Source organism: Phoenix dactylifera, chromosome 6 (genome assembly GCF_009389715.1).
Source record: "Phoenix dactylifera cultivar Barhee BC4 chromosome 6, palm_55x_up_171113_PBpolish2nd_filt_p, whole genome shotgun sequence".
NCBI classification, from domain to species: Eukaryota; Viridiplantae; Streptophyta; class Magnoliopsida; order Arecales; family Arecaceae; genus Phoenix; species Phoenix dactylifera.
In genome coordinates this window covers 13,791,237-13,805,934 of record NC_052397.1, presented here as the reverse complement: position 1 = coordinate 13,805,934, position 14,698 = coordinate 13,791,237, and the positions used below count along the sequence as shown (strand labels likewise).

General features: G+C 41.3%; 1 protein-coding gene across 1 annotated transcript; it reads left to right on the top strand.

Moving 5' to 3' along the window:
* The first annotated feature begins 6,535 nt into the window (after nucleotides 1-6,535).
* Nucleotides 6,536-9,314, top strand: LOC103707369. Its single transcript, XM_008791821.4, has 3 exons — nucleotides 6,536-7,368; nucleotides 7,597-7,944; nucleotides 8,071-9,314. The coding sequence occupies exons 1-3, from the start codon at nucleotides 6,868-6,870 to the stop codon at nucleotides 8,683-8,685; spliced, it is 1,464 nt and encodes a 487-aa protein (XP_008790043.1). The 5' UTR covers nucleotides 6,536-6,867; the 3' UTR covers nucleotides 8,686-9,314.
* The last annotated feature ends 5,384 nt before the right edge of the window (nucleotides 9,315-14,698 follow it).

Here is a 14,698-nt window from a genome sequence, read left to right as displayed (position 1 = left end):
GACTGGTCTACAGGCATGCGCATATCTAAAGCTTTAGGCTTGTTTGGCATTATTGGTCAGAAATTTTATTTTCATTTTTTTAAAATTTTGTTAGTAAAAACTATGTTTGTTTTTTTATATTAACAATGAGTGGAGCCACTCGGCTATATTGGTGATGGAGATCTCATCGAAGGCAATATCATCGTTGCCATTGGCAGGAGCTTGTCAGGGTATAAGAGGAGGTGGAGCAAGGGAGATAGAAAAGATAGATGAGGTCGGTGGCGGACTCGATTTAGCCGTCGACTAGGTTTGAGAGGCTGATGTGCTCGATGATGGTGATGCTGGAGAGGCTCTCTTACTCCAGGGATGGGTCCTTGATGCAAACATGAGGAGGTTGGGTAGAGATCATGGAAAGGTTGGGTAAAGAGGGTACACTCCTTGCTTCGAGATATTTGGGCGATGATGAGCGATGGAGTGGTCTTTCAGGCTAAGCATGTATGCCGAGAGGCCAATGGAGTGGCAGACTGGGCGGCAGTATATGTGGCCAGCTACTCAGGATGCACCCTGTGGGCTGGAGAGGGGGAGTTGCCTAAGACACTTTGTGACTTGTTGTTTGCTGATTATATTGGGTGTATCTGTACTCGTAATGTATGAAATACCTGCTTTAACAAAAATAAAATAAAAGGGATGACAAAGGGGTGAAGATCCACTTTTTTAGAAAAAGAAAGTGATTTTTTTACTTCCATTTTTTTCAGAAATAATAAAAATTATTAAAAAAAAAGAGCTAGAATAACTAAACAAGTTCTTTTAGATTAGATTCCTTATTTCTATTTTTTCTTTCCATTTTTTCAGAAATAATAAAAATTATTAAAAAAAGAGCTAGAATAACTAAACAAGTTCTTTTAGATTAGATTCCTTATTTCTATTTTTTTTAAAAAAAAGAAAAATTACCAAATAGGGTATGTAAGAAAATTGAGCAAACCAACAAATTGACCCGAACTGATTATTTCAGTTTAGTTTAGATCTAATTTTTCTACATTCTGTCTGATTTTGGTTTGGGATTTTTTTGAAATCAAAAAAATCGATCCGATTTCAATTTAAGTTAAAAACAAATCTAACTTAAATCAAACTGACTCATATATATACTATCCAACTTGGAATGGGCAAGCTAGCTCGGAGCAGTAGTCTCACCCAAACCTAGAACATCTAGACACCTAAATATCAAATGCCCCAATTTTTGCCTCCAAGCAAGAAAATAAAACCCATGAAAATTGTTTCTTTTAAAGAGAGAAAGCATCATCTAAATAGTTGATATAGGACTAAATGGAACTAGCACTTTAAGTTTTTCAAACCTCTGATTAATCATCAATAGCCATATATGGACTATCTGACCCTGATATAAAAAAATGTTCACTTAAGTTTTTAACCCTAGCCGCCCTTCGTGCTCTCGCCTTATCCTCATTTTTTTCGGCGTTCTCGCTGGGCCCCCTTTCCACCATCGCCACCACTGCCACTACTGCCATGCATAGATCTATGATAGCGTGTTTCAAAACCCTTCTCCCTAGACCCACACCATCAAGAAGAGTTGCTCCCCTCCTCTCTAGGTGATTTCTTCACCTCCTCTAACCCAAAGCCTCTTGCTTTTCTCCCCTTCTCTTTTCTTGGCTTTAATCCGTTCTCTTTCTCATCTTTTGGATCTCTAGGTTGCTAACTTCGGTGCTAGAAATGAGATCCTACGATTCAATATTGATGTTGTCCACGGCATTATTGCCTCCGCACACCTCAAATTGTTCCTAGCCGTTGATTCCTTGTTGGAGTTGTCCCTCTCAAGATAATATCCTAATCCCTTTGGTCTTTTGAAATCCTAATAATTCTTAGCTTTTATCTACTTGGTTACTTTGTATTCGGTTATAGATAATTTTTTGACTTCTAAAATATATTTTTTTTGATGTTTTCTTTTCTTATCCACTTCCACCATCTTCAGCCATGGGGGCCCTCATATGGAACCAATAAATTGAGCCGAATCGAGCTCTTTTTTTGGACCAATTTAAACTGATTTTCATATTAGGTCAGTTCGATTTCTATTCCAATCTTAGAAAACCGATTTATAAAATCTCTCTCTTAACCGATCCCATGCAAACCGTGCGTGCAAGCCCAGTTTGTGGGTTATTAACTCCCTACCGGGCAAACTTTGTGAACCACATCTTGCATTAATTGTTACACTTTAAAATGGTTACTAACTCAAAAAATCATGCGGTTTTGACTCAACCAAGTTGGCTTTTCATATGCATTCTCTCTGCAACATCCTGCTCCTTGTTAGTCCCAAAAAAAGTGCCAAATCAATCGAATAATTTTTTAGCATGCACTTTTATATCTACAAATTAAACTTGAAATACATATTTTGACATATAATGTGCTGGAGTTAGAAAAATTAGTATTCAGATATTATGCAGTCTTTTTGTAATGAAGCCAAGTCTAGCTTATTGGCACCTCTCCTTTCTAGATAATGGCATCATTAATTCGAAACTCACACATACACATACATACCATTTTCTTGGAAGGCATGCTTTTGCTCATGACCTATTTATTTCTCATCTTCCATGTGATTCCATTTATACCAAATCTATGATGGCTTCACATATGACTTACATTTAGTCGATTTTGAGAAAAAAACCAATATTTCAATCATCTGTGTTCCTAATAACGCATCTTGCAATATGTCATAAATAAAAAAAAAATCACAAGCATATAGAAAATGGATCATAGCATGAAAACTGAATTATTGGCTAACCATATGGTCCCAGTTTTTTTTTTTTTTTGATTATAAAAAAAAGAAGCTATCTAATCAAAATTTTAATATATTTGTGGATCACCACATGCAAGATTCTTTTTCTCCTACTAAGCGATCCCCATAACCTATTGCTTTTGGGGACCATTAAAAAGGTCTCATTTACCCAAACATGGGGTCACCCTTATTCATGGAAGGCCATTAAATCATCCACGAATATAGTAAGAATCTAACAATAAATTTCAACTGCTCCCGACCCATTAGATTTCCTCCCTGCCCGTCCACCCTCGTGCTACCCGTTTCACACTCTCGTACATTTGAGGACCCACTCTCGTTCCCTCGAACACCCACTTCCACACCCTCTTTCACACTTGGGGCTCCATTTGGTGAGGTCCAGTGCCAATGTCCCACCAAAGGGTGTCCCTTTTCCATGCCTTCAAGATTTTGCAGTTAGATAACCATTCTCTTTTAAGAGAAAATAATATATATATATATATATATATATATATATATATATATATATATATATATATATATTTATTTTTTAGGAAAAGTTATAGATCATCTCTTTCTCATCATCAGTCAATTTATGAGCGCTAGATAGAGCCCAACCAATATCACTAACCCTATTATGCTTGGTATCGATCTTGACTGCTACATCCCAAATAAACTGAGTGGTGATCATCAGTGGATAGGCTATGATCTTCACATCAATATGTAATACTGGAATTGAAGTCCAAACTTTGACTCCAAGGAAAAATATAGGATTTACATGGAGTCGACCTCCGCGGTTACTGAAAATGTCAACACCTAAGAAAATTAAAGGATGAATAATTTTGCTTAGTGAGATTTTAATTTTAGTGGAGATTTATGATTATAGTCTCCTTACATTATACTCCAAGACAGATAGAAAAAGACAGTTTGAAACAAATGATTTCAAGATATCATTGATATAAAAAGGTAAGGATACTGATAGATTGTTTGATACAGACCAAGCCTATAAGCCTATTACATGAACAAGTTGATAGAACAAAGTTTTCCATTACCTGAATTTTCTTGAGTGAATGTAGACAAAGGTGAAAATAGAATAGCAGCACAAATATAATTGCGCTGTATATATTTGACATGGCTTTTCATGTTAGGGTTTCTTTTATCATTTAACAATAAGACTATGTTGAAAACATGTGGCTGCAACTATTGCACCTTGCTTATCTAAATGAGCTTAATAGCATTTCAGCTACTTTTTCTGCTTCTTGGACCTCCTACAATGATGCACACCTAACTTCATTGGATGTGATATATCAACTGTTACGCATCTACATATATAAAAAAAAACACAAAGTTGTGACTTTAAAGTAACATTCCATAAGAGTTAAGGGAAATTTTTAGCTTAGTTGCCTACCCCACAGCAAGAACTTGCTCCTATGTTACTTTTTTTCATAGTCCCTGGATGTGATACATCAACTTTTACACAGCCAAATGTATAAGACCACGCAAAGTTGTGACTTAAAGTTAACATTCAATAAGAGTTAATGTGAAGGCTTAGCTTAGCCACCTAACCCCTAGCAAGAACTTGCTTCGTTTTTTTTTTATATAATATATTAATGCAGTAATTGCTGCGATTTGGAGAAGCACATGAGCTGAAATACTTTTATGTAACTTCTAACATGAAAGAGGAACTATCAATTAATCAAAAATATATCAATTGTTTGTTCTCAAAAGCTATCTACTCGAATCTCATGATGGCTACGTTTTTAAGATTATCGAAGAATTCTAAAATTACTCTCTCGGCTGAATGATGCTTCAGACCATTCTACATACTTGAATAAATCAAGAGTTCTCTGATCACACCCTTTTTAAAACTCTTTGATCATCCATAAATCTTTCAAATAATTTCAAGAAACCTTAATTATTTATGAAACATACAATGACACTATATACATCATCTATAGACATGGTACACCGTATCGGCATCCGGTATAGATAGTGCACCGATACTGTATACGCCAAAAAAATTTTATATTGTACTATACCAATACTATGCTAGTGTGGCATCGGTACGGAGTTCAATACTGAGATGGCGGATCTTGTCTATAGGTATTACTTATGCTAATCTTATTATTTTTATAACTTCCACACTTCTTCGTGCATGAATAATTGTATAACAATTTTAAGAACTTTATTTTTAATTTTAATATAACCCAAATTTGTTCCAATACATTTTGATGTACTTTTTATAAGCTTATTTGGTTCATAGGAAGCATTTTTCCTCTTAGGATTTCTGGGAAGCAGATTTCTGGAAAGAAGATGTCTGGAAAAGTACTTTTAGCATGTTTAGTTGACAATGAAAAATTGGCAAATGTTCAGAATGTTTATGTTTGGTTGACTATTCACTTTTTTGAAAAAAGTTATGTGCACTTCCTATTATACCCTTAATAAAAATTAGGTCTTTAATACCTCTTTAATGTTGAAGAATTTTTTAGAAAAAAATAAAAATGAAGTGATTTCCGGTTCATGAAAAAGTAACTTTTCTATGTTTCTCATGGAAAAGATCGTCTCTTTTTTTAAAAAAACTCCAACCAAACAATACATATTTTATTACTTTTTCGTTGACAATATTTTTTTCTCTTTTTTTTCTGCGAACCAAACGAGCCCTAAAATCTTCACTCCTAGTTGCTAGAGAGAGAGAGACCAAATTGGTATGTCATTGGCACTTGTCTCCCTACATGGCCATGGACTCGAAGTCCAGAAAAGCTGACTCCACAAAAATTAAAGGAAGAAGATGGGTAGATGCCACTGTGGGTAGGTGAGAGACCACCGTCCGATCCCACTTTAATCGGAAGGACAGGGATCACCGTGCGGACGGCTCTCATCATCCCTCCCCACCCTGTCCTGTCACGTTGCTTCCCCGGGAGCATAAACGGCCCGAAAAAGATGGCAAAGCCCGTCCACGGATGGACCCCACTTCGCTCACTTTCGAGTGGTCCGCCTCATCGAATGCCTACCTAGCAACAGCCGACGGATCGTGACTGGACGGCCGTGATAGATATTCGAAGCACTCCTCCTCCGTGTTTCTAGAAATAGCTAGCCGACGAAGTTTTGTGCATCCCTGTCATGAAATCCTTGGATCTTGTTTCGTAACGGTCGGGTGATTATATCCGTCTGATCAAAATCTCGTGGTTCTTGATGCAACATTTATCTTTGTTTAGGTCACTACCCCAACACTTTCTTCGCTTTGTTCCTCCCTTGGTAATTATAATTAATTATCATAATTTAATTGATGAGAATATAATCCCCAACGGTCACGTCCCACGTCCGGCGCGCACTCCCGCCGTCTCCTTTCCGTCACATAACCCCGGTCAAAGTTCTGAACGAACCTTCTCTTAACGGCGCCGTTAACGGGGGGGACCTGCGCATGCTGATACCCAGTCCCTTCGCGCCGCGTGGTAAATTAGCTGCCTCCGGTCCTGGATCGTAGTTACTGCCACCTCCCGTAACCTCACCACCAAAGGAGCCCCGTAACCGCGTCAGCTTCTCCACCGTCCAGCAGCCCACGGACGCGGACTCGGTGAAGGAAGGGTAAATCTAACTTGTGGTGAGGGGATCTAAACTTTTACCTTTTATTAAAAAAAATAGCCCTATTCAGGCGTTTGTCGTTTCTGTCGTGGGGGCATTTGTCGCCACCCTTTTATATTTATCACCCGGTCTTGTTTAATATTATACTACTATCCCCATCTATCCCTCTCACAAACGGTATTTTCTCCCACTCCCCCCCCCCTTATGTTTCTCCTTGTTCCCACCTTCCCCTTCCTCTCTGAGCACACTCCGTGTAGCCAGTGGACGGTCGGTCTCTCAGTGCTCCTCTTTCTCTTCTTCCCTTCTTCCATTCCTTACCCTCTCAACCCCCTCAAAAGGAATGGAAATCACATTTTAGTCCCTCCCGACCCTTGAAAATTGCATCAAAGTCCTTTCAAGAAATTCTCTGGGATCAGTACATGAGCTCTTATACTCCTGTCTCTTAAGGGAGTTCGCTCTCTTTCTCTCTCCTCCCTCGGTTCTATTTTGCTCTGTTCTCTTTCTGGAGAGAAGGCTTCGGAGATATGGAGAAGAAGCAGGGGTTCTTCGCATCGCTGAAGGAGGAGGTGGTGAGGGGCCTCTCGCCGGCGAGGTCTCGGGCGAAGAGCCCGGCGAGGAGCCCGTCGCCAATGGCGGGGTTGCTGCTGCCACGGCGGCGAAAGGCCGGGAACGGGCGCCACCACTCGCTGGCGCACCTCCCGGAGCCGTTGATCGCGAGATCCGGCAGCTTCCGGCCCGTCGGGGAGGCGCTAGCCCCGCTCGTGGAGGGGCCCGACCCGGACGCCATCGCGGACGGCGGCGGGGAGTCGCGGCGGGAGGGTGGTTGGGGCCACTGGGTCCGGGGCCAGCTTTCCCGCGCCCCCTCTGTCTCCTCCGGCGCCGGAGGCGGAGGCGCCTCCTCCTCTTCCTACCATCGCCGCTCCGACCTCCGCCTCCTCCTGGGCGTCATGGGCGCCCCGTTAGCCCCTGTTCACGTCAGCTCCGCCGACCCCCTCCCCCACCTCAGCATCAAAGACACGCCCATTGTGAGCTCCTCCAATCTCCTCCATTTTTGCCTTCCCCACTCATTTTCTCCACTACATTTTCACGTTCTTGGATAAAATTCGGAACTTTATGGAAAAAATATCACATTTTGATGCATTCTACCCTTGCATTCATGGATTTTTCTCCATTCTCCGAGGTTAAACCCAAGACAGGTGCGTTTTTTTTTGTTTTTCTCTTCCGTGGTTCACTCTTTGGCTTCGTCTCGGCAGGAGACCTCGTCGGCGCAGTACATACTGCAGCAGTACACGGCGGCGTCGGGAGGCCTTAAGCTCCAGAGCTCCATCCGTAACGCGTACGCCATGGGGAAGGTGAGGATGGTGGCGTCGGAGTTCGAGACGGCGACCAAGGTAATGAAGAACCGCGGCTCGTCGCGGTCCGTGGAGTCCGGCGGCTTCGTCCTCTGGCAGATGGCCCCCGACATGTGGTACGTCGAGCTCGCCGTCGGCGGCAGCAAGGTCCACGCCGGCTCCAACGGCAAGCTCGTGTGGCGCCACACCCCCTGGCTCGGCGCCCACGCCGCCAAGGGCCCCGTCCGCCCCCTCCGCCGAGCCCTCCAGGTATCGGAAACGGCAACAAATTAACGAATCTCCAACACCCCACACTGCCTCTTAATTACTGGATTCCTTGCCAAAGCCGCGACCTTTTCCATTGTCTGAAGCTAACTGAGCTAAATGTTCGATTAGGGACTCGATCCGTTGACCACGGCGAGCATGTTTGCCAATGCCCGGTGCATTGGAGAGAAGAAGGTCAACGGGGAGGATTGCTTCATTCTCAAGCTCTGTGCTGATCCACAGACACTGAAAGCTAGAAGCGAAGGCCCGGCCGAGATCATAAGACATGTCCTTTTCGGCTACTTCAGCCAGCGAACCGGGCTGCTCCTCCACATGGAGGACTCCCACCTTACCCGAATCCAATCCAACGCCGGCGGCGATGCCGTCTACTGGGAGACCACCATCAACTCCTTCCTCGATGACTACCGCCTGGTTGAAGGCGTCATGATAGCCCACTCGGGCCGTTCGGTGGTCACCCTGTTCCGCTTCGGCGAGATGGCCATGAGCCACACCAAGACAAGGATGGAGGAGGCGTGGACCATCGAGGAGGTGGCCTTCAATGTCCCTGGCCTCTCCGCGGATTGCTTCATTCCTCCAGCCGATATAAGGTGCGGCTCCATTAGCGAAACCTGCGAGCTGCCCGGCGGCGAGAGGGCAAAGACCAGCATGGTCCACCGGGCAAGGGTGGCGGCGGTGGAGAAGCCGCAGGATGCCGGCGAGAAGATCGTTTGGAGGGTCGAAGTCTAATACTTAGGAGTAGTGTATTGCATTGTTCATACTAGTAGACGTTATTCCAGTTAACTGACTCACCATGAAATGTAGGTTGGTAGACACTGATTCGAGATAGATAATTTGGAGTTTTCGCCAAATGGGGGCTGTCCTCTGTATATAGGAGCATAATTGTTCACAGGTCTTACTTCTCACAGGGCCTGGGTGAATCTTTATTCTCTGGATGCAGAATTCTTGGCAGATGGATTGGTTAGAAGTATCACCTCCCTGTGGGATGGGGAGTGGATTTCTTCCTTCCATGCCCAAAGGATCTTGTTTGTGCTGGTGATCTGGAGCTAGTACTAATTCGCCTTGCGGGCGGCGACAGCAATTCACTGGCCTGGCCGGCCGGCGCGTCGCAGCTCCGACGGCCTTTCAGATTAAGTTGTAATGTGTGTTTGTTTGTTCTTTGTTATCAAAACTCTTGTTCATGTTGCAGGAGAAGCTAGTTTTGGGAAGTAGCTACCCGTTCCTCCCTGCCTTAAGCTGTAACCAAATTTGTGTCTTTTAGTATCTGGATGTATGTGTCAGTCCTAATTGGGAGAGGAGTCGATGTAAAACAAACTTCCATCAGATATTGAAGGCTTACATGTTATCTCTCTTGCTCTCTTTACAGTCTTAGTTGAACTGTACATTCAAACTTTTCTTCCTCTTGGATGCTGAGATCATCTTTATCTTTCTTCCTCTCTCTTGCTGCATGACAGCATCCAATGGTTGGTTACTGGGAAAGAAGGTACACAGCTCATCTTCAGGTGGGGAGGGGGATGTATTGGGGGTGGTGGGCATCTGTCCAGGCTTCGGTTCACCTTTATTGACCAAGGGCCCAAGGCTCTGCATTGCCTTGGGGAAGGGTGAGTGAAAGAATCATGACACCAAAGGGCATGGGGGGTTTGAAGGCCCCCATGTGGTTTCTCATCTCATTCATTGCCTGGGTCTCTCTCTCTTTTTTTTTTTTTTAATTTGAGATATTGTATGAGTGTGATGTTGTCACTCAGCTTTTACAGTCATTGTTATCTTGGAGGGGCGACTTGTTTATAGGCAATGGGAAGCTTCCACATCATGATGCCTCTCCAAGTCAATTCCATGATTACCATACCGTGCTTGTAAGGGGGAAATATATATTTGTTTGATGGGAGATGTTTACCTTGGGGAATGGAGGAGCCATTAATGAAAGAAATAAACACCATGGTTTTAAGTCCCCTTTTGCGAAAGCTTCCAACCATCCTGAAGGAGGTGGTATCAGAGGGTATCATCTCATCCTTTTCTCTAGTTGAGTGTATATTTGCAACTTGGGGTCTGATGCAAAACTCAAATGAATGGAGGGCAATGGCTCAAGTGATCTAATTCCTTTGGAGATTGGGTTCTGTGACTGATTCTTTTGTGTTTCACTGATTGAGGACCTGCTTGACCAGTGCTCTTTATTTGGTCTGTGAGACTCCTGTAAATTTTGGTTGAGGGGTAGCTCTCACCTTGTCCTTTACTTGAACTGGGGTGCTAAGCTGCTCGATCCATCTAGCAACCCAAGAACAGTGTCTCATCTAATTGCTAGCCTCTCATTTTAATTCCTCCAAACTGCAGGCTTGTTTTATTGCTGACAGCCACTGCATCTTCTAATTTCTCGCTAGGCAGACAGCTCTGGTTAGGAGGTGCATGAAAACCAAGACCTGGACCAACAGCAGTTCTGGCCATGCTCACATGAACAGTCCCTTGACCAAAGATGAGGACTTAAAATTGGCTAGTGCAGGGAGGGACTACACCTGAACCATGCCCAGCTTTTTAATAAGCTTGATGCTGAAAATGGACCCACCACAGTGTCGCATCGACTCGGGCTCGGGACCGCAAAATCTGACCTAGCCTGAGCTAACCCGAATCATTTATTCGTTGGTTAGTTCTCCGTTGTCATTAGACTGGACTAGCAAACTTAATGGCCTTCACAATTTGTCAAGCTGGAATGGAGCACAATGAGCTTGTGATCATAAAGGGGGTTGTACTGCTCTCTCCCACAAAAGATGAGGTTCCCTTAAGGAAGTCCTCTTTCAATATGTTTATCTCCAACATATCCTTGGCAATGAAGCTACCTCCCTCCCAAACATTCCTCGTTTATGGCAAATTTTATCTGAAGTGGCATACTTTTCACATAGGAAGCAGCCCTTGGTTCAGTTGATGAACACATGCACTTGGTTTCTTTCTCTTTAACTTTGAGAAACCAAGCATGTGAAGAAAATAGATAAACCACCAACTATTATGCAGCTTAGCATTTAGAACTTTAAGCCTTTAGGCTTTAGTCTTTAAGTGGCTTCCTCATGTAGCCTGTCCGGTAGTAAAAATTGTCAGATAATGAAGTTAAAATCTTAGCTCAAGCATTCAGAAAGCACCGACAGGCAGTTCGTATGACTTTCCTAAATGAATCTGATATTGACATAGGTAATGTAAGCGAAAACAACGAGCTTGAACCAGTCTATCTAGGGTTGCCACTAGGATAAAACCATGCTTTGGATGTGGTTCTTGAGAGACCTTTGTAGTGAGTGTATCTTTCTCCTATCTCGATTAATTGAAAACAATTGCATATCAACTGTAATACCATAAAACTTTTCAAAGTAGTTCTCGGAAACAGTTATTCACATGCATGCAAAATTTGTCTTAAAATTTTATACTTAAAAATAAAATAGGGTATAACATTACTTCTCTTGTGAATATCTTTCTGAATTTTATTATCAATTGTATATGATCAATCTCCTATCATGAAACCAGGTCCATATTCCAATTCCTTACAAGAGTCCTCCCTTAGCCGTATTCTCCGCCACAGCTTCATAATATAACTTACACCTCACCAGACCCCTGTCCAAACATAACTAAGAGAGTTCTCCACATGAAATAGTCTACATGGACATATCATGCTCTTTCCAAATCTAAACTCTACAGGGGAGACTGCAAGTAATGATGATTATTGATCAGTAAGTAGTGAGCTAAGCAAATGCACTAGGAGAATATCACAACTGGCTCTGCATGAACCACAAATTGATCGAAGATATAGATTATACTCATGTAATTTTTGGATAGAAAATCTTGATGAACAAACTCAATAAGTTGGATAAAGATACTCACCATTGTCTTAACATGCAATGCAGTCTCAAACAATATCTGATGGTCATCTTAAAGATCATTTCTTCAATGATCCAATGCAAGTAATTATTTATAAAAGAAAGTCATTAATAATGTCAGAGGCAACAAAGAAGACCTGAAAGAGATTAAGTACAGTTGCAAAGAAAGTATCATCTGTAGGACGACTTGAAGGATACCATGACCGTAAGCATAACCATCCGGTCTTATCCTTCCGTATAAGACTGTCTTGATGAGTCCTCATTGGCAACAGAGAAAGTCCTATTATTGATGAGAGTCGAATTTGGATCTGTCATAATTTGACACGCTTTTTACGACTGCTTGTCAACTTATATAGCAGATTCAAATTATAAAAATCAGACCTTAATCATATAATGTCAAAATTGCATGGTTAATCTCATGCAGGATTTACCCGAAGGACATGCCCAAGATATAATAATCGAGAAATCGAACAATCCCATATTCAGTTACTTCACTATCACAAGAAGTTACTCTAAACAATTCACTGTTCTGTTTTGTTTTGTTTTGTTTTGTTTTTGTTGCTAAAGCAAGTAACTCACACAATACGTATACGAATACATTCAATAAAATCAGAAAACAGAATATCACAGAGCTCCCGAGGTAGCTCTCCATCCCCAGCCCATAAGATACTACCGGAATGGATTCACTGTTTTGTTTCATTGAACTCAGCTAAGCATTCGGGTGGAACAAAAAAAGAAGAAGATTTTTTCTTTCTTTTTAGAAAAAAAGAGAGACATAAAGAAAAGAGAGTCGGTCGGGAGACAGATGACTGAATTCTGTCATCTCTTATCTCAAATCCCATGATATGATGCAGAAATGTTTCTCATGATGCTGGGACACCCCAACAGAAACAGAAACACAATTATGTCTTCTAGTACTACACAAACAACTCCTTCCAGTTACAGAACTTGTTCTTTGTTATCACACAGTTATCCATCATTGGGTTTTCATGATCTAGATTAGGATTAGGAGACAAGACTGCCTCATAGACACCATAAATATCATCAATGATGAGCTCAAAAATTCATAATTCTAGTCCTTCACCCCACAAGCTTATCCTAGCAATATGAATGGCGCACATCGGTTGAGGATATCTGAATTATCGAAGTCACTATCGTTATAATTGTGCCACTACGTATAAATTAAACTTTTGCTATGAAAATGAACTTCTTATAAGTCTTGCTCATCGCCGATTTCTCCCATTTTCTTTCATCATGTTGGCATTATAAGAAGGGTGTACTTAATATAATATAGGTCAGGCAAGCAAATGGGTGGAGCATTTGCAAGTAAACCTCCACATGTATTTCTTAGTATATGAATGTGGAAAAACAAATCACTCAGCTTATCTAAAAAATCCTTATCTGTAGCCAAGTGTGCTGACAGCCAAATTCTCCATCTCAGAAAGGGCAGAAACAGGAGTAAATTTTCCTTATCATGCTCTTGTTCCAAAAGTTAAGTGCTGGCAATAAATAACTCACTTTCCACATAGGGGATAGTGAAAGGTAGAAGGTAATTTTTTTTGCTTTTTTATTTTGGTGAGAAGAGGACAAGCTTAAGCTTTAGTACAAGCAAGCAAAATATTCTCGCTGGAGTAAATTTGATGTCTTTTTTTTTGGCTGAGAAAATTTGATGTCTTTTTTTTGGCTGAGAAAATTTGATGTCTTTTTTCTGGCTGAGACAATTTGATGTCCTTAAATACAAAGAATTGCACTCATATACATAATGCCTTCTGCTGAAAAGGGAAGGTAGAGTCCTAGTCTGCAATATCTGCGCGTAGTTATCAGGTGCTGGACACAGTCTATATAAGTTTCTATCTTTTATGACCGTATGGTAATTCATCCTTCAGTGAACAGAGGGAAAAAATAGATAATTAGATTCAATAGCTCTATGAGGACAGGCAATTACTAAAACGCTTCATTGTTCCAAGAGTTAAATTCCTAACAGGAGGCAATTACTGGATCTCTACAAGGTTGTGGCAGTACCAGATTTACTGTAACGAGATGCAGGTAAATGCATCATTCAAGCGTACAGTATAAAGACCGACCTAATTCTGCTCTGTTGTTGCTCAATCCACTCCAAAGGAGGGAACTCCATCTCTTTTCTTTCAGTTGAAGAAAATGAGAATATAATCATCATAATTCCTTTTCAAGCAAAATTATTCCTTTTCATTGATGAACATTTGTGCAATAACACAATCTACCCTCTCTTTTTTTTCTTTGCTGAAAACACAATCTACCCTTTTTCACTGTTGAGGTAAAAAAAAAAAACCTCGAATCTTGATTGATCTTATATTATCTATTAAGCCTCTACCATAATGGTAATTTATGAAATTCCCCTTCAAATTATAGCCCCCTGCCCGGCTCCTTGTTTCACTTCCATAACATATGACCAGGGCCATCCTGTCAAATTTAATTAGTTCACTCGAGCACTACATTCTTATAAGCTCACAGTCCTGGATCATTTACAGGAGTATTCCATAATGATGTGTGACACAGAAAGAAAGAAGAAATCTAGAAAGGGGTAGTTAATATTAACAAACAAAAGATTTGCATCTGTATCGAGTGAACTGCAAGGAGAAGCTGTATCATGATTTATAATACCAGTAATGGAATATGCAAGCATCGAATGCAATCAACAAGATATGGTAGATACACCTATGCAAGTTTAGTGTAAATTTTTGTAGTGAAGCAATAGGCTGAAAAGCACATCTCTTATTGTAAACACAGGATTTTTTCGGAATAGTAATTACATTTTCATTATAAGAGCAACAACATTACCAAGCAGCATAGATAAATCAGATGACTTCAAATCCGCTCCTTATAGGTTTTTTATTTATCAGGCATGGTCTTAG